Source organism: Sorghum bicolor, chromosome 5 (assembly GCF_000003195.3).
Source record: "Sorghum bicolor cultivar BTx623 chromosome 5, Sorghum_bicolor_NCBIv3, whole genome shotgun sequence".
Lineage (NCBI taxonomy): Eukaryota > Viridiplantae > Streptophyta > Magnoliopsida > Poales > Poaceae > Sorghum > Sorghum bicolor.
The window spans coordinates 64651748-64670571 of NC_012874.2; the positions used below are offsets into that span (position 1 = coordinate 64651748).

Consider the following 18824-nt stretch of genomic DNA (forward strand, 5'->3'; position numbering starts at 1 on the left):
TCAACTTGCTACTAGACCTTCGAGTAGCACTGTAGCATACAAGTTCTGGCAGCATCTCAGTTTCATGACTAGCCAAATACGTTCCCAACAGTGCATGCCCTCTTCAGAAGTCAGAAATTGGAAGGTAACGACACCAAAAAATACATCATAGAAACACTCAGCACTAATCGCCTGCATTAGACTTCGGATAAAAAACTTAAACAGCATAATCTTTCTAGGACAAAAGAAAAGGTAATTGTTTCAGAATATACGGTAAAACTTCTATAAATTTCTCTATTCATGTCGGTCTGAACACTCAGTTCAGGCATCAGGATTCTGATTCACTTCATCACAACAGCACATGCTGAAACCAGCCATGTTATTGCACAATCGCGATTATGCCATCAACCTAAGCGTCTCTGAACATCTACTACTATATACCATAGCACGATCACTTCAGGCTTCATTTCCGTGGCGGCGGCTGCCTCTTCACGGACCGAAGCTGCGCCGAGTTCTCGAAGCAGTGGTAGAACCCAAAGTGCGGGAACCGCTCATACCACGTGTCCTGCGGGACGTGCGTGTCCCAGTGCTCGCCGCTGCTGCTGCGCCCATACTTGTGCACCCACCCAGACCCGTTGTGGCCCTCACCCCAGGTGCGGTTCCACCGGTCCCCATACTTGCCCGCCCACCAGGTCTCCCCCTGCTTGGTGCCATGGCCATTTGGGTCGAAGTGCTCGTCCCACTTGTCGCCCCATTTTGACCATCCATCGCCTTCTGACCGCTCGGCCCACTTGTCGGTGTACTTTGTGCTGCCGCCATAGCCATCATAGTTCTCGCCCCACCTAAAGTGAAGAGGATAGTTGAATGGGTTTGATTTGAGCATCGACTCATTGCATATGAGCATAATGATCTGATAGCAGAATGTTCATTCCTCAAAGTGATTCAGTTCATGATAAAAAGTAGTGGAAGCTCTTACCTTTCATGCCAAACATGGGCATGACCGACATCCAGCGGTGTGTTGGGATCCAAGCTGCACCATTTATCAGCCCATTTTTCAGTTTTACCAGTTGAGTCATAGTGCTCAAACCATTGCTCTTGCCACTGCTCCCCTTTACCGTTCTGTCCCCACTTGTCTGCAGTCTTCTCCATATGCATAACCCCACATGTGTAATCCTGCAACAAATGCAATACTGAGTTTCTACTCTGGGGACACATTAACTTAGCAAATGTAACCACAAAGGAAGCAGACTGAAAGAGTCACATGTCTAAATATGAATCTAGATGTCTCAAGGCAGGTAGTCATAGTCAGCAATGCTCGAAAATATATTGCTACCCAATAAGCCAGAAATTTACCTGCCACATTGACTCCTTCCAGTATTCCCGCCAAACATTGCCTGCAGCATCACGCCCAGACTTCTCCGAACCTAATTCTTTATGATCAAACCGGTCTGAGGCCTCCCAATATTTGTCTTCAAATTCAACAGCGCCATCAGCACTAACTCCCCTGATTACGGTCCACTTGCAAACTACACCATCAGGCCTTTGTTCTACACCTGTTTCCTTCCACCACATTGAACCATCTAGATGTATTCCATGTGACGATTTCTCAGTGCTTTCACTAAGTGCTCGAGCCACCTCAGCTGCATTTTTCGAAAACTGTTCTTCGAACGTGTCCTTTTTGTCAGCAGCCAGATCAGCCTTGGAATCCACATTCTCAGGCTCAGCAAACGATTGGAAAGGAGGAAGAGATCGATCTTCCTTCTTTTTGAAGAAAGCTGTCTCAAAAGGGAGTGATAAAGAATCTGCTGATCGTTCCTTTTCCATCAACAGATCAGGCTGACTGGAAAAGGCATCCATTTTCTTGGATGGCTTTAAACCAGTACCGCTTTCCTTTTGTTTACTGCTATCTTGTACTGGAGGTAACCATGACCAGAAATCTGGACCTGGAGTACCAAGCTTGGAACTTGACTGCTTTGAAGGAGATGAGACCCCAGAGTCTGGCACTGAATGAATCACAGATTGCTGATGTCAGAGTGGAAGATTAAGTTTACAGGGAGCTGGATACCGTTGCGGCAAGTAAAATGCTTTGGCTAAATGTACTGCATATAAGACTAAAAATATCCTTCATGTACAACAAACAGGTAGACTGTGATGCTACTTACAACTAGAAATTCTTTCTAAGTACATGAAAAAAAAAAGCTATTCTAGGAAATTTGTTTACTATAATCTCTCATACTGGATGTAGGAAGATAGAGCAACAACTTTTCAGTATATAGAGGACTACCAAATGCTGTATTGGTTAATTAGCAGTTAGTGGCACTTCTAGTTATATTTGCTTGATACAGTAGGCCCCAGGTGGTTTGACAAAATTAAGAACTCGGGCACTCAGCCTTGCGCTAAGATATTCATATCCGATACTACAATTGTCTTGAATGATCTCAATTTCTATATATAGAGGACTACCAAGGATTGTCCTGATCTGGTTAGTTGGGACTACTTCTAACCATGCTTCCATAGCAGCATGAGACAAGTAATAATTAAGCATTTCACCAAACAAAAATCCTATTTGATGCCAAAATTGTCTCATTTAGTGATGATAAAATAAAGAGTATCCATGTCTCCTAAAAAGTTGCTTTGCTTAGAGACAGCTGAAATAAAGAATCTCTACTCATTCATACACATACGGCAAACCTGACAATCATCAATTTGAGCATTCCAATTTCCAAATTTTCTTTTAAGGATTCATGGCTTGATTTTGTTACCCAACACAAGGCTCAATAGAGCCCCCCCTAAGCAATTCATGATCTCTTTAGTGTTTATTCACTTATACCTTTCTGATTAGAAAATGGAGCTCATTTCTGCCTAATAGTTAATGGGCCTATTATTATGCCTAAAAGGTATTGTAAAAAGGATGAGGATGAGTAAAAGGCGTGCCGCGTGATCTTTAAACAACCTCACGTGCACCAAGTGGAAACCAATACCTTCCGCCGAGGGCGACGACAGCTGTGCCCGTGCCGACGGCCGGGAGCTCCGATCCGATCCCCTAGCAGCGGCGCCCGCGGCCACCGATCCCACCTTGGCCGTCTCCGCCACCTGCGGCGGCGTCGAGGGCGGGGACGCGGGAGGCGGCTCCTTGAGCACGGCGCGTGCGGCGGCGAGCGCGGCCGCGGCGCGGTCGATGACCTGGCGGCGCTGCACGCGGTCGCGCTCCTCCGGCGGCACCCGCAGCATCTCCTCGAACCGCGCCGTCCGCCGCCGCACGTCCTCCACGGGGGCCCCGGGCGCAGGAGGCGCGTCCGCCTCGGCGGCGGGGCTGGTGGGGGGCGCCTCCTGAAGCCGGCGCGCGAGCTCCGCCGACCTCCGCTCCCGCTCCACCGCCTTCCTCCACATGTCCAGGTACGACCCCCCGCCGCTCCCGCCTCCCGCCGAGGTGACGGAGGCGGCGGCGGCCACGGTGCGGAAGCGCGCATTGCGGTGCTGCGCGCTGGCGCTGGCTCTGGCTCCCCCGCGGCGGCGGAGCAGGAGCAGGCGCGGCGCGGCCGAGGAGACGGATGCGGCGTTGGAGGTCGCCATCGTCGTCTATCCGAACGGGTCGGTGTCGGGGAGTGGGTGTGGAGGCCGAGGAGGGAAGAAGAAGAAGAAGGGGAGAGTGTGGTGGAGGGGAGAAGCCGAAAAGGGATCGGGGGTGTGGGCCCAGTCTCTGCTGACGTGGCACTGAGCAAGTGGAGGAGACTGTGGTGCGTGTCTCGGCGTCCCACGTGTCGGAAAGGTGACGGAGCTTTTGGACCACTACTAGATGGATGGTGGACCACGAATTTGCTGCCACGGGTTGGGCTTTGGCGTGAGCGTGACCGGAGGATTTCTTGCGTTGGCGTTTGTCAATTGTACCAAAAGTCCAAAACAAAACAGCCATCTTTTTTCTTTTACAAAAAAACATCTAGTCCATTAATTTTATTTTAGATATAGTATGTTTCAGAGAATAATACAAAGCTAAGTTTTTTTAGTTGTTCTGAGCAAAATTAGCATATATGTGCTCCGGTGCTAAATTATGTATTTGTACATCCTAGTCCTAGTTCATTTTTATTATATTATATGGGTTAAAATTGACTAAAATCATATCCGCAACTCGAGCCAGCGCCTGGCACCAACATGCTTTGCATGCCTCACTCCTCCCACGTAAACGCTTGGTCCTCGTGTGCCATGTTTTGTGTCACCTTTTCTTTTTGTGATGAAAAAAAATATATTAAATAATAGCTGTCTACATCAACACATTACGAGCACCCATATATTACAGAAGTAGAGATTGAGACATGAAGCTCCTCTGTCCGAGATCTGCTTCTGTTTTGCGCGGCAAAGTGTGTAAACCGAAGGCAATTTTCCGGGAAGACAAGATCATAATGTCTCGAGATTTGTGTACTAAATACATCTATACAAAAAAGAATATCCTTAATTGTATTCGGTTGAGAAATACACTCATCTATTCCGTCTCCCTCTCTCGGCCATTAGATGAACTTCGGTGTTCCGTTCACACTAGCCCTCCACTGTACTTTTTGTGAAAAGAGGTACCCTTTATTTTCAAATTTTATTATATATTATTACTTTCCCAAATAAAATTAAAATATTTCAACATAACTTTTGTAATATCCAAACTTCGTGTGTCCACTTGTTCAGACATGTTAGATTTTCATAAATTTCAAAATATTTCAACACTATTTTCTGAATATTAGTTCCTTTCATTCAAATATTTAAACAAGTTTTTTAATCAAATCAAATGATATCCAAACTTTGGTTGAACATGCTCAACGAGACAGAAGATGCGATACAAGAAACGGAGCTCATTTCTATGCGTTACAAGAATGCCCACAGTCCAGACGTTAGTGTTTGCTTGCATGAGCAGATCTACGAAGGACATGGTTGCAAGATACTCCAGCAAAAAAAAAAAAAAATCAGTAACTGCTACAGTACTAACACAAATTGGTGCTCCTTGGATGGAAACTAAGCATACACACATGTGGATTACGTGTTTGAAAGTTGAAAAAAATCACCATGAAAGGGTAGCAGAATAATAACGAACGTTCAGATCAGTACCAGTGTACCACCATTGATGGAAGGATTGAGCTTCTGTCCACAGCTGAAAACTAGCTCCAGTGCATGGCCAGACTAGGGAGAAGTGGGGATCTGAAGACTAATACTGCGATTAAAAAAAATGAGTGGGACACGAATCTGAGCTAGCCATGAGTACTGGAATCTCCCAGATGCAATTGGAGTGGATCTGTCCAGTGGCAGGGCGGTGGGCGGTGTCGGCACGCTCCTTATTGGCGTCCTTGTTGATAGGGGAAGCGAGGAGAGAGAGCTAGAGAGGAACCTGGGACCAACTTTATGTGCTGTATATGCCTGTACATGAACTGTTTTCTACAATAAAAATATAAATGTACACAATACCCACTTGTTGAGCACAAATCTCGATGAACCAGCATCGACGGCTAAAAAGATGCCTCCCCTGGAAGGCGCCTGCGGCAAAACTGCTCTCTGTTCTGCACCATGATGGAGCAGAGAACCCAAGCCCCATGACATGCCAAGCTCAGCAGCTCTGCCAGGTCGCCAAGAGAGCTCACCAAGGCATGCTCCATTCTCCAGCAGAATTCAGCAGTCACAATCTCATTCTTCATAACTGCAACATTTGTGAAATTAACTAAAAATAATTTTTATATGAAAATTGTAGATCTTGACGAGATCTACAACTTTCTAGTTTTGAGTTTTTTCATTTGAAGCCATTAAGATGCTAAAAAAATTAATAGCATATTTACACCTAAGGGTATTTTTGACTTTTTACACCCGCGGTTTGACACCGTTAGAGCATAATCTAACTGCAGTGGCCTGGAGGGCAAAAGAAATATTGAAGTAGTGGCGCTGAAGTCCGTTGAACATTCTCAGTGGCTCACAAGGAATCATGATCTTTTATAGTGGCTCACATTGAATTCTCTCAAAAGTAAATGAACATCTGAATATCAAGCAGGTCCAAATGAGAAAAATCTTCCAAGAAAACATGAAGATTAAGTGAACTAACTATTTTACATAAGATCACATTTAGCCTACCAGTGGCAGGTGGACTGATTCAAAAAATATTCATTACATCATGGCTTGTGTGATCACAAGTGATACATTCCCTGTCAGAATTCAGAAGTCATTCTTCATAAGTGCAACATCAGTTGTACTAACAGTAACAGCCATGATAAATATGCTAATTCTAAGAGAGAAATTCTCACATCTACTTGACTTTTCACTTGCAGCTAACTTCCCAGTGCAAACAGCAAGTCAAGGACTTTTCTGGAGATCCATGCCTCCTTGTAAGATTTACTAACAATCAGCACGGGCTGGCCTCTGCAAGAAAATGATACTTTGCAGGGAGAAATCTTATGTGTTCCCGACAAGTCCCTTTGCTTGAAAAGAGATCGATCAGCAACGTTGTCGTTGAATGATCAAGTGAGAAACTCCTCTCATCAATTTTGGAGAGGTAAGTTCCAGCCCTGACAATTTCACGTTTCTCTAGTAACTCCCTGACCACATGATTCAACAACTGAGAGTTGGGCTGCTCACAGCCAGCATTCTCCATGGATGAAAACATATCGTCTGCCTCTTCCACCAATCCTTCTTTTATAAGATTTGTCATCATTATACTGTAAGTCACAACAGAAGGCACCAGCCCACTTCTTGAGATAGAAGCAAACAAATCCTTAGCTTCTTCAACTCTCCTGATTTGAAACATTCCAGCTATCATGATATTGAGAGTTGTTATATCAATCTTTACATTCATCGCATGTAGTTCTTTGAAAAGCAAGATTGCTTCATCAGAGCAACTGTTTTTAAAAAGTCCACCAAGAACTATGCTGTAAGTATATCTGTCCATTGCGATTCCACTTTCAGTCATTTCATGAAATTTCACCTTTGCAGGAACTGTTCTCCCAGCCTGAAATAACCCATGAAGTATGATATTGTATAAAGTAGTTGAAGGCTTTATTCCCTTGTGCAAAATTTCTCTGAAAAGACTCAAACCTTCATCAATCCTTCCAACTTTACAATAGCCATTAACGAGTGTACCGTACACTACAACATTTGGTTGAATGCCAGCTGACACCATAACATCAAATACTCTTAATGCGTTCTCCATCTTGCCAACTAGACAGTACCCATCCATCAGCGTATTATACACCATAACATTAGGATGCAGACCAATACTTATAGTGAAGTCAAATATATTTTGTGCGTCCATTACCCTTCCCAATTTGCAAAGGTTGTTTATTATGAAATTGAAGCAACCAATGTCAGGACGCATACCTTTATTCATCATTTGTAAAACCAAATCCTTGGCTTTCAGTAAATCACCATGAGTACAAAAACCTTGAATCAGAAAATGGTATGTAGATATACTGGGTGCTACTCCTTGATCAATCATCTGATTAAACTTTTCCACAGCATCATCCATCTTACCAATTCTGCAAAGTGCAGCAATCACTGTCGAATAGGTTACCACATCAGGTTCCACTCCTTGCTCCCTCATTTCATTGAAGATAATCGTAGCCCTATCTAGCATTCCACATTTAGCATATGCCTTGATCAGCACATTGAAAATATGGCTGTCAGGTGCAATACCGTCAGATAGCATCAAATTGAAGAGTTCTGTCAAATCAACTAGGCATCCTTTAGTAGCATACCCGTTGAGCATAATTTTGTAGGAGAAAATATCTGTTTTTTGGCCCTTCATTGCCATTGAGTCAAAAACATCTCTAGCATCCTTGATTTTTCCATGCTTGCAAAGGGAAGCCATTAACGAGTTCAAAGTAACAACATCTGGCAGGATACCCTGACTTGTCATCTTTTTAGATACCCTGACTGCCTCCTTCCACTGGCCCGTAGAGGAGTATCCATAGATCAAGCTATTATATGTCCAGTTATCTGGCAGAACACCTTTATCAACCATTTGTCGAAGGATAGCCTCTGCCTTGTCCATTGCTCTTGCCTTACACAGTGCATTAACAACACAGTTATAAGTCGACAAATCAGGTGAAATGCCCCGCTGCACCATTTCATTAAATAGATCGCAAGCTTTATTAACATCACCCTCCTTAAAGAAGCCATCGATTACTGTATTATATGCAACCGCGTTGGGCAAGCAGACAGCTCCCCCTTCAGCCATCATTCGTAGTAATTCATCTGCCTGGCCACTCTTTCTGTCGCTGCAGAGGCTCTTCAGAACTATGCAGTACGAGAAAACATCAGGCACACAGCCCAAGTGAGGCATTCTGTGGAGAAGGATGTCCAAAGCCTCAGCTGTCCGCTTTGCTTCACAAAGGCCCCTGAGAAGGTTGCTGATCATGATGGTATCGATGCCCAAGCCTGTCTTGAGGACCTGGCCGAAGAAGGCCAGCGTTAGCTTCGGGCGGTGTGCGCGGGTGCAGCAGTCCATGAGGATGCCATAGGTGTGGAGTGTGGGGGACAGCACCCGTGGGCCGTGAGCTCGAGACACGCGGTTGAAGAGTGCGACGGCCAGTGCAGGGCCATCTCTGCAGGCGGCGGAGGCCGGTGCCCGCGCGAGCGCGGCGAGGAACCCATTCAGCTGGCGCCCAGGCACCGGTGTGGCTTGATGCAGCAATTCGTCGAACAGGTCGTGTGCCTCCTCAGGGCGGAACGTCCCTTTCCGCACGCGCGCCGTGGCGGTGGCAAGGGCGAGGTGGGGAGCGCGCGGTGACGGCGAGGAGCAAGCAGCGGTGGTGAAGACGGCGGAGGAGATGCGGGCACATGACCACATAGCGGCGTGGGATTTGGGGCGTCCTGGTTCCACAGCTTGTCTCGCCCTCCGTTGAGAGGCCTCCCAGCGGCGCTAGATCAGTCGCTGCCGGACGTCAACACGCGCAAGCGTCTACCATGCTTGGTGACGCCGGCTGGCCCGCCGCCGGCGGCGGTCGCCGTCACCATGGGTTGCCCCCACAGGTACAGTGGAGACCATGGAGCTGGCGCTTTGTGGATTTGTGGGAAGAGGATTCGTGGATCGAGGATGTTGCGCGCTCGCGGTAGATGAGAGGCGCCGGCGGTGGACGGCTCGGGAGCTCGGCGGCGCGTCGCAGGCGAGGCAGGGCGAACGGGGTCACGGGGAGAGTGTGGGCTTGCGAAGGCGCTAGGGAAGATGGATCTAGGCCGTTAGATCCTTCACCGAGGATGCCTAATAATTTCTACGTAGCTTTTATTCATTTTTTTGTTTTAAAAAATATAGTAAATACTCCTCTCCGTTTCAAAAAAAAAGTAAATTGTCATCTGTAAGAAAAAAGAACATCTATCTAGGATTTAAGAGTGCAAATTAGTGTGAGTATAAAATTACATTGTTATCTCAGGGTTTGTTTTGTTTCCTTAGCTAGCTAAACTTTAGTCACTTTAATAGCTAAAGTTCCAAACTCACTAACTAAAAGAAACTTATATAGTTTAGTACCACTAGTCCCGACCCTGTTTGGTTCTCCCTTATTAAGTTTTAGCTAACTAAAATTATTTTAGCTACTCTTAGGTGACTAATGGGCTAAACTATTTTAGCTTTTTTTAGTTAATTTGTTTGGAACTTTAGTTACTAAAGTGACTAAAATTTAGTAAGTGGAACCAAACAGGCCCAAAAGAGTAGCTAAAATAATTTTAGCTAGCTAAACTTTAGTCACTTTAGTAGTTAAAGTTCCAAACACATTGACTAAAAGGAGCTAAAATAGTTTAGTTCCATTAGTCACTCAAGGTAGCTAAAATAATTTTAGTTACCTTGCAGCAAGGGGAACTAAATGGAGCCTAAAAGAAGTTTAAATAGTTTGTCTCACTAGAAGAATGACTAAAATAATTTTAGCTAGCTAAAATTTAGCAAGTAGAATAGGCTAAGTGCAACTGACGTCGACGAACAGGTATCCTCTATGATTTTTTTTTCGTATTGGTGAGTTGGGCCTTGTTTAGTTTCGAAAATTTTTTGGTTTTTGGAACTGTAGCACTTTCGTTTGTTTGTGACAAACATTGTCCAATTATAGAGTAACTAGGCTTAAAAGATTCATCTCGCGATTTACAAGTAAACTGTGCAATTAGTTTTTATTTTTATCTATATTTAGTGTCTCATGCATGTGCTGCAAGATTTGATATGACGGAGAATTTTGAAAAGTTTTTTGTTTTTGGCAGCGACCAAGGTAGCAGTGGGACTAGGGGGGCTCCAGCACCCCTACCACTGTTGGCCCAATGGAATCCCTAGTGCCCTCCTTCTAATTTTAGACACAAATTTATAAGATAGGGTGGGCTGAAAACTTTATTTTTTAGATATATTTTATGAATTTTATTATTAATGTATATTTACGAGGGGTAATAATAGAGCTAAGTCGATATAGAACTTTTGCTCAGCCCCGCCTAAATTTTTTTCCTAGCTTCATCCCTGATTTTTGGGATGAACTAAACAAGGCCTTGATTTTTTTATGTCCTTGGTCCTATGAGCAGGCTGCTAGTAGTCTATGTTGCGTGATAGATGTAATAGCTTATAATGTACTTTTATTTGGGACAAATTTAATCACGTGCTCACTTCATACTCAAAATTCATGTTGTTTTGGACTTGATTTAGGATATTAAAGAGTGATTAATTTGGGTATATTTTCTCATATTTGCACTTATTAAATAGGACATATGGTTTCTCTAAAACAACAAGGGAGCGTATCGTGTGCAACCGGCCTTCGTATGCAACCTTTGCAACATTCGATAACAGGCGTTAGATTTACATCCGATGGCTAGATTAAGAGGTGGGTAATTTTAACACTTAAACCCCCACCATTACTTTTACTAACTAAAAAAAGTCACAAACTGGCCACGCCGCCGCCGTCGGTCCATTACGATCGCTCAAACTGGTCACGCCGTCGCCGCTCGGTCTCGGCCAGCGCCCGTTCCTCCCGTATCGACACCACTCGGTCTCCGCCAGCGCCCGTTCCTCCCGTATCGACGCCGCCAGGAACCAGGGTCTCCGCTCCATCGCCGTCAAGAGGTGGATCGCCAATCCATCCGTCCTCTGCAGCGTCGCCATAGATCACCATGGATCGCCACCCGGCATTCGAATCCACCATCGTCCTGGATTGTGATGCCGCCACTAGTGCAGGTATGGGTACGTCCGTAGTAGCCACTCATTCGTAGTGTCGTTTATGTCTGTACCCTAAACCCTACGTACAGCGTCGGCGCGGCCATAGAGATCGACGACGTCGCCATGGATATCACCACTGGTTCTGTGTCCATTAAGGCCATCGACGCAGGACTTGGAGCCTACCTTGAACATCCACGCACACCACGGATAGAATCTTCGCCGAGTGTAGTAGTAAGTTGCAAAGAAACGTTCGAACACGGTAATGGTTCTACTTGTTTTTTTTTTTGCTCATACATATTTTACACGTCTATAGGCAACAAGTGACATAAGCAATATAAATTCTAAAGAACATTTGAAGCCAGTGGTTGGAATGATGTTTGATAGTGTCCCAGATGTTGAGGAATTCTATAAGTCGTATGCACATGATGTTGGTTTCTCTGTTCGTATTGGTCAGCAGAGGAAGGGAGATGAGGAAATATTACTCAAGAGGTATTATTGTTCAAGACAAGGGTTCACTAAGGAGAAGGTACCAGATGCTAGTGAAGAATTTGGAAAAAAAGGAAGCCGCCAAAACTGATGGAAACTAGATGTGGTTGTCCGGCACATATTGTTGTAAAGCTTGACAATAACAATAAGTATCGAATAGTTTCAATGGTTAGGAGCACAGCCATGGTTTTGTTTCGCCAAATAAAAGGCATTTGCTAAGATCCAATCGTAGAGACAATGAGAGGGTTAAGAATACTTTGTTCAATTGTCAGAAGGCTAGCATTGGCACTTCACAGGCATATCGACTTCTCCATGTCACTGAGGGTTTGAAGCTGGCAATGCGAAAAAAAATTTCATATTCCCGGAACATGTTTGAAGATCTAGTACAAATGGCCAAGAACTCTGAACCAGCGATTGACTTTTTGTGTTCTAGTCTATCGAGCCTAGTGGAACCTCTACAAAAGATCGTTCTGCTGCTGCAGTTAGTAAGCAGGATGAGTTCCAAACATTCCTTAGTGGAAAAATTCCAGATGAAATACAAATACATCCACCAACTAATATCGTGTCTAGAGGGCAATGCAAAAGAATTATGAAGAGCAAGGAGAAGAAGGAACCAAAAAACGGCCGTGTGGAAAATGCAAGCAAATAGTAACAGATCATGATGCACGGAATTGCCCAAATAAGGTTGATGGCTGATTGTTTGCTTTATGCCACCAGATGTAATATCAGTGAATTTTTTAGTGTGTCAGTGAATTTTTTGCTATCGATCTGGTACTGATCGTTATTTCCTTTATGCTCTAAACCTTCATTTTGAGCAGCTATTGTTATGATTCGTGTATTTTTCATGGTAGTTGGATGTTTTTCCACTCCGGCACCCGGCCATGTTTAATTTAATTTTCACACAAAAGTAAAGTTCAACGATCGAGTTGCAGGCCATACAGTGATGAAGCTGCTCGATCTGCAGGAAGGTTTTTCAGCTTGGAATTCACACATACAGATCAGGCATCGGGGTACCAGCGGGTGCCTGGGCGTCGGGCGAACGAGCGATCGTAACGGACCGACGGGACGGAACCGATCTAGGAGACTTTTTTTTGTTAGTAAAAGTAATAGTGGGGGGTTAAGTGTTAAAATTACCCACCTCTTGATCTGGCCATCAGATGTAAATCTAGCGCCTGTTATTGGATGCTGCAAAAGTTGCATACGACGGTTGCACACGATACGCTCCCAAACAACAAAGACGCTTGACCCGACTGCTTAGTGTTGTTTACCTAAAAGGTAAGAGGAATATTCTCAGGAACTGAGTGATGGGATACACGAAATATGGGGGCAATTTTGTCCAAAATGTATTAAAACATCAAAAACAATTTCATTTGTGAACAACCAATTCAGTAGCCAAAATGACTTTATTTTTAAGTTTGGAGGGAGTATGTGCTAATATTTTGAGATAGAAAAAGTAAATGTATAAAGTCTGCATTAACTGGTTTGCAGACGAGATTGTTTAACAACCGACTTACTCTCTCACCCATGTCCTTTCCCTTTCCATGCTATTCGAATCTTGACCTAAATTGACGGTAAGTTACACCTTCTAAGGGCGTGTTAGTAGTGTTTTACTAACGACTTCACATGCATCTTCACCTCGCGTCCGACCAAATGGTCGGGCGCTCTGACTCCACGAGTGAAGCCCACAAAATCCCATCGAGAGAAGGCGCAGGTGGGATGCGAAGCCACGCCACTAATTAGCGAACGATCAGTCAAACTAAATCAAGCGAACGATTTTCCGACCAATTAAACTTTCCATTTTTGAAAAAAAAAATCCCACCTCTTTCCCTTTTATGAAATACCCATCCCGTGCATCTCCATTGCTTCTCTCGCTTCGTTCTCAGTCTCTAGCTATGATGTCAGCACTGACATAACCCACAAAAGCAAAATATTTTTTAAAAATGCTATAACTTAAAAACGGTGTGTCTATTTTTAATTTCGTCTGCACTAGTGTGTTCTACATGATGCGACGGATAAAACTAGACCCCACTTAGATATGTTTCAAAGAATTTTATTCTACAAATAACTTATATGTACTAACTTAGGATATATAATTTAGAACAGACAAAGAAACGAATTAACTTATAACTTATATCAAAACTTACAAACATAAAAAGTCATGAAAGCCAACTTGTGTACATAAGTTATTCCATGCAACTTGTGTATATAAGTTAATCAATACAATTTATGTGCATAAGTTGTAAAGTTATATGTTAATTTAACACATATAAATTTCTACGTGAAAAAAATCTTTGAAATATATGTAAGTGAGATCTAGTTTTGTTCGTCTCGTCGCGAAGAATACAATGGTGTAGACGGAATGAAAATTGGATAAATCATTTGGAAGTTATAGCAATTTAAAATAAATGATTTGCATTTTTTTAGATGACGTCAGTCGGACGTCAGCGGAGTGGAAGACGCTAATTGGATCGTTCGCTAGATTAATTTTTAATGAACGTTCACTAGAATGGAACTGGGGGCTTTCCTTCGCTCCATCCTCGTGTGAGACTAGAGCGAAATTGGCCCTAACGTGGTAGAGGGAGAGATTGAGACTGGCCCGAGCGCACTGTCAAGCCGGAGCCGCCATCCCTCAACGATGATAGGCCTGAATGGTGGAGAAGACAGGCCCAAGCAAGGAAGGGAGGTGACGTGGAGGGCAGTGTTCGAGCCGCAGGGAGGTGAGGCATCCGAGAGCGGGAGTGGGCTCAGCAAAGAGATGAGGCTGATGAGTGAAGGAGGATGGTGAGATAGGGTGGATATGGATATTAGAAGAGGTAATAAAAGATAAAATAAAGAAAGAGGAAAAATGACAAGAAAAATATAATGGTATTTATAGACAATTCAGAAAAGAAGCTATTTTACTAACTATTTTTGTCACAACCAGATTTGTTTGTGAACCGCAACCATAAAACGGCTGCTTGAAATTCTCAAATTTGGAGCGAGCAAGGAGACAAAGTAGCTCGTGGATCAAGAGCTGTCATACCTTGTTTATTCGATGCAAATTCATTTTAACGCTAGATCTCTGCTTGTAACATATACTCCGCCTTTTTTTCTTCTATATGAACTTCAATGCAAAGTCTAGAGCATTTCTCTCTCTCTCCCTTTTCCATTCCAACTTTTTTATTTTTGAGAAAATTTTCCATTTTCATCTATGTATGGAGTAGCAATTTTGTAAAAATAAAAATGTGTAAATTTTTTTGAGGGGAATAAAAACGTGTAAGGCCTTGTTTAGTTCATCCCAAAACACAAAAACTTTCTAAGATTCTCGTCACATCGAATCGGCACATGCATGAATCATTAAATATAGTTAAAATTAAAAATTAATTACACAACTTATCTGTAAATCACAAGATGAATTTTTTGAGTCTAGGTAGTCCATAATTAAATAATATTTGTCATGAAATAGCTACAGTAGCCAAAAACTTTTTATTTCACCGACTGAACAAGGCCTAAGTGGACGGACTTTAATCCTTCCCCTTGCGTCGGTCGTATCCCGGCCCAAAACACGCTTTCTTCCTTCTCCCAACAACGGAAGAAACTTCCTGCGTGGGACGAACAGAGCACGAATATCCATCCATCCAGCCAGCCAACCGCTCCGCCCTCGTCCGGCAGGCGACGACTCGATTCCTTCCTTCTTCCTCCTCATCCTCGTCTCTTTCACCGGCGACTCCGCTCTCCTCCGCCGCCGCCAAGAGATCGAATCCGACGCCGAGCGCCCGATCCCCCAAATCCACGCACCAACCGCCGGGGCGCGCGGAAGATTCAGATTTGGCCCCTCACCGGTAAAGGGATGGGCGCGTGGATGTCGCGCGTGTGGTTCCTCATGTTCCCGGCGCGGGAGTACAAGCTCGTCGTCGTGGGGCTCGACAACGCGGGGAAGACCACCACGCTCTACAAGCTCCACCTCGGCGAGGCCGTCACCGCCGCGCCCACCATCGGCAGCAACGTCGAGGAGGTCGTCTTCAAGAACCTTCGCTTCGAGGTCAGCTCCCCCCCGCCCGGTCCCCCCCCCTCTGTCTCTCTTTCCTCCCACCCGCGGGGCCACAGTGGGCGGCCACAAAGCGCGAATTCAAGGCTGGATTCGCTGCGCCGCGGTCGCCGCCGGATCGGCCGCTACGGCGGAGGCCGACGGCCGGTTTCTCCGTTAGGCGGGCCTAAGATCTATGCTGTGCAGGCAGAGCCGTAGAGGGGAAAGGTGGGATTTTGTGTCGATTTGGCTCCCCTTGTTGCGTTGTTCGTAGGAGGATTGTGAATTTGAGATGTCCTGCTACCTACTAGCTGTGTTCAGGGCCATTGTAGGTATCTGAGGTTGTGCTTGAGAGTTCATGACAAATTGAGAACCTCGTCGTCTAGGATGAATGCATTAGCTGAGATGTGCTTAGCTTGCGAATCGATAAGATGCCGGCGGTGTATACTGTATGAATCCATCAACACTGGCGGTACAAGTCCACAACCCTTTGCTTGGTGCCCTTTAGTCTGTTTTTGCTTGTGATTAGAAGCAGAGTACTGCACAGTTTAGGATTCAGTGGTTATGAGTATGATCTGTCCTTTGGAAGTTGTTTTGCTCAACCGTTCTAATCTAGCTGTGATGGCCACCTGACTATTGACAAAGGACAACAATGTTTTCTCTGTTTTCATCATGGGGATTATTCCAACCTGGTTTCTAACTCCCGTTCTAGATCAAACAGGCAGCTAGTATTTTTATTTTTGTTTGGCTAGCACATTAGTCAATTCTGTGATGAAATAAATAAATAAATAAATAAATAAATAAATAAATATTGTCATGACATATTTGTTTGGGTAATAGCGAGTTCAACCTCCAGTTCTAATCCAGTGGATTCAATCATTGTTGTTGTGGTTTTGTAGTCCTTTAGGTTCAGCCTCCATCTTTGAGCAGGCTTTCTATATTTTTGCTAGTTTCAAATATTGAATTATTCATCCTCATATAGTTGTGCTATACTAATCAGCTGAACTGTATCAAATTCACTAGGTAGAGATTTAGAAGTTTTGAGTCCTTAGTTTATTATCCATGTCCAAACTTTTAAATCTCCATTAACTGAAATGAGTATTAAAACATTAAAACTCTTTGTTGGCCTGTGCAAACACTGCTAAGAATATTACCTGTCTGCAATCATACCTTTGATTGGAGAATATATTCTTTGGGCAGCTTCATTGCAAACTGAAAAATAAACAATACAGATGCTCAGACATTCGGCAACTTGTACCATCAAAGCACCACTTTATGGAACAGGTGTTTGCAATTTATAGCGCTACATTTATTCTCTTCATGCTTTCTTGAAGGAAACAAAAACATCTGTTTAGGGAGTTGTTAATAGAAAATTGACGAAGAATCTGTTTATTTAATATGCTTAAGACAGGACATGGTACAATGCGCACTTGTCTCCTGGAAAGAAGTATTTTGCTGCAAGTGGTGTGAACTTTTGTGACAATTTTTAACATGTTACTTCTGTGGTGTCAAGGTCGCGTCTTTAGCTCTTTAATTCTGCAGGATCAAGGAGACCTTTGTTCTTGTTGCTTATCAACAATAGTGGTGTGTTACATGTATATACTAACATTATGTAACAAATCCGGTAACGGCACAACATGTTTCAGTTGAGAACGAGCTCATTTTGTGTGTGTTTTGTATTCTGACCACATGCAGTGCATTTCCCAGAGCCGTATATCATAGGAGTTGAGCTGCCTTACAGTAGCTTGTTGCTAACAGACTGCTTGAATGAACCAGGTCTGGGATCTAGGAGGGCAAGAAAGCCTGCGCACCTCGTGGGCGACATACTACCGGGGAACGCATGCCGTCATCGTGGTGATCGACAGCACGGACCGCGCGCGGATCAACATCATCAAGGACGAGCTGTTCCGCTTGCTCCAGCACGCGGACCTGGAGGGCGCAGTGGTCCTGGTGTTTGCCAACAAGCAGGACCTCAAGGACGCCATGGCCCCTGCGGAGATCACAGACGCGCTGTCCCTCCACAGCATAAAGAACCATGACTGGCACATCCAGGCCTCGTGCGCCATCACCGGCGAGGGCCTCTACGACGGTCTCGGCTGGATCGCGCAGAAGGTCGCTGGCAAGGCGACCGCGAGCTGACGTGCGGCGCAGCATTGGTTGCGGTTCGTGAATGGATTTGTTGATGAAGGTGGCAGGATGGGTTTGTTTCTTCCTGCCACCACGCCCAATGCTTATTTATGTTTTTTTTTGTTAAGAAAAACGGCTTAAACCTTGTGTCTGTATTCCAACCAATCTGAATATATGAAAACTGGAAAAAGGGAGCAAATTTGCACACCATCATCAGATATGAGATTTTACCTGACCCAGTGACCCTTGTGCAAAGGCCTCCAGTTAGTGAGCTTCATGAGTGGAATCAAGCTTGCAGTGCAGTGATAAACAAGAGATAAAGCCTTTGCATTAAGGTGAGTTGCCGCTGACCTGGGAAGAAGATACTCCTGTGGTGCCCAATTTGCTCCTGGAGACAGGTTGTCAAATGTTAACTCTGCTTCCCTCGTCAGCTTCATCTGTTGATGCGTCAGGTCGCTTCCAAGTGGGCAGATGTTACTCCCTCTCGCTCTTACAGGGGTCAAACAGTTTAAATTTTAACTAAATTTATATAAAAACTATTATCGCTCACGATACTTTTATATAAATGATGACTCAACGAGCATGATGTTTGCGTCTGAAGCAACAGTTGAGTTGACATTGTACGACGCCGAATTCACACCCAACCAATGAAAGAATTGAGGTGCCGGTGCCGGCCTCAAAGGTTCTGCGTGCAGCCGTGGCGGCCGGCGAAGCTGATCAACGACGAAGGTCGCGTCAGCGTACGGGCAACAACAATGCGCATATGATGCACATGCTGAGAACTGAGATGCATCACAGCTATTGATGCTAAAATCTGTGATAAGATGCCACCGTTTTCCAACAGAGGACCCTTTCTGTCCCTTTTCTTTTTTTTTAGAATTATTCTTTCAGGAAAGAAACCAAGATTTGCTAACACTATACTTGTTTTTGGTATTTGATTTTAATAGTATCTAGTTTTAAAACATAAAGGAACAATTCTAGCGTAGTGCTAAGCCAAAGTGTCTTAAACTTGACCAAATTTGTATAAAATATATTAATATTTAGTATATTAAATAAGTATCTTAGATTTGTCATAAAATAAACTTTCATAGTAAT

At 44.2% G+C, this 18824-nt stretch overlaps 4 protein-coding genes across 4 annotated transcripts; 2 read left to right on the forward strand and 2 right to left on the reverse strand.

Annotated features, from left to right (window-relative positions):
• LOC8062676 lies at window positions 191-3602 on the reverse strand. The gene is made up of 4 exons (XM_002450978.2): window positions 2961-3602; window positions 1333-1982; window positions 956-1152; window positions 191-821 (listed from the first exon to the last, which is right to left on the reverse strand). The coding sequence occupies exons 1-4, from the start codon at window positions 3550-3552 to the stop codon at window positions 443-445; spliced, it is 1818 nt and encodes a 605-aa protein (XP_002451023.1). The 5' UTR covers window positions 3553-3602; the 3' UTR covers window positions 191-442.
• Window positions 5882-9170, reverse strand: LOC8071980 (protein Rf1, mitochondrial). Its single transcript, XM_002450979.2, has one exon. The coding sequence runs from the start codon at window positions 8783-8785 to the stop codon at window positions 6344-6346; it is 2442 nt and encodes an 813-aa protein (XP_002451024.1). The 5' UTR covers window positions 8786-9170; the 3' UTR covers window positions 5882-6343.
• Window positions 11212-12319, forward strand: LOC110435561. The gene is made up of 2 exons (XM_021461208.1): window positions 11212-11341; window positions 11424-12319. The coding sequence occupies exons 1-2, from the start codon at window positions 11234-11236 to the stop codon at window positions 11685-11687; spliced, it is 372 nt and encodes a 123-aa protein (XP_021316883.1). The 5' UTR covers window positions 11212-11233; the 3' UTR covers window positions 11688-12319.
• LOC8071981 (ADP-ribosylation factor-like protein 5) lies at window positions 15101-17947 on the forward strand. The gene is made up of 2 exons (XM_002449721.2): window positions 15101-15617; window positions 17379-17947. Exons 1-2 carry the CDS (start codon window positions 15426-15428, stop codon window positions 17739-17741), a joined length of 555 nt encoding a protein of 184 aa, XP_002449766.1. The 5' UTR covers window positions 15101-15425; the 3' UTR covers window positions 17742-17947.

What these genes read in the sequence shown, in the direction of transcription:
- LOC8062676 (XM_002450978.2), bottom strand. Translation starts at nt 3,552, where the DNA reads ATGGCGACCTCCAACGCCGCATCCGTCTCCTCGGCCGCGCCGCGCCTG. An exon ending in GTCGTCGCCCTCGGCGGAAG is followed by an intron (nt 1,983 to 2,960) that starts GTATTGGTTTCC and finishes TGATTCATTCAG; the next exon opens with TGCCAGACTCTGGGGTCTCA. An exon ending in GCCCATGTTTGGCATGAAAG is followed by an intron (nt 822 to 955) that starts GTAAGAGCTTCC and finishes TCTTCACTTTAG; the next exon opens with GTGGGGCGAGAACTATGATG.
- LOC110435561 (XM_021461208.1), top strand. Translation starts at nt 11,234, where the DNA reads ATGGATATCACCACTGGTTCTGTGTCCATTAAGGCCATCGACGCAGGA. An exon ending in AATCTTCGCCGAGTGTAGTA is followed by an intron (nt 11,342 to 11,423) that starts GTAAGTTGCAAA and finishes ACACGTCTATAG; the next exon opens with GCAACAAGTGACATAAGCAA.
- LOC8071981 (XM_002449721.2), top strand. Translation starts at nt 15,426, where the DNA reads ATGGGCGCGTGGATGTCGCGCGTGTGGTTCCTCATGTTCCCGGCGCGG. An exon ending in TCAAGAACCTTCGCTTCGAG is followed by an intron (nt 15,618 to 17,378) that starts GTCAGCTCCCCC and finishes TGAATGAACCAG; the next exon opens with GTCTGGGATCTAGGAGGGCA.
- LOC8071980 (XM_002450979.2), bottom strand. Translation starts at nt 8,785, where the DNA reads ATGTGGTCATGTGCCCGCATCTCCTCCGCCGTCTTCACCACCGCTGCT.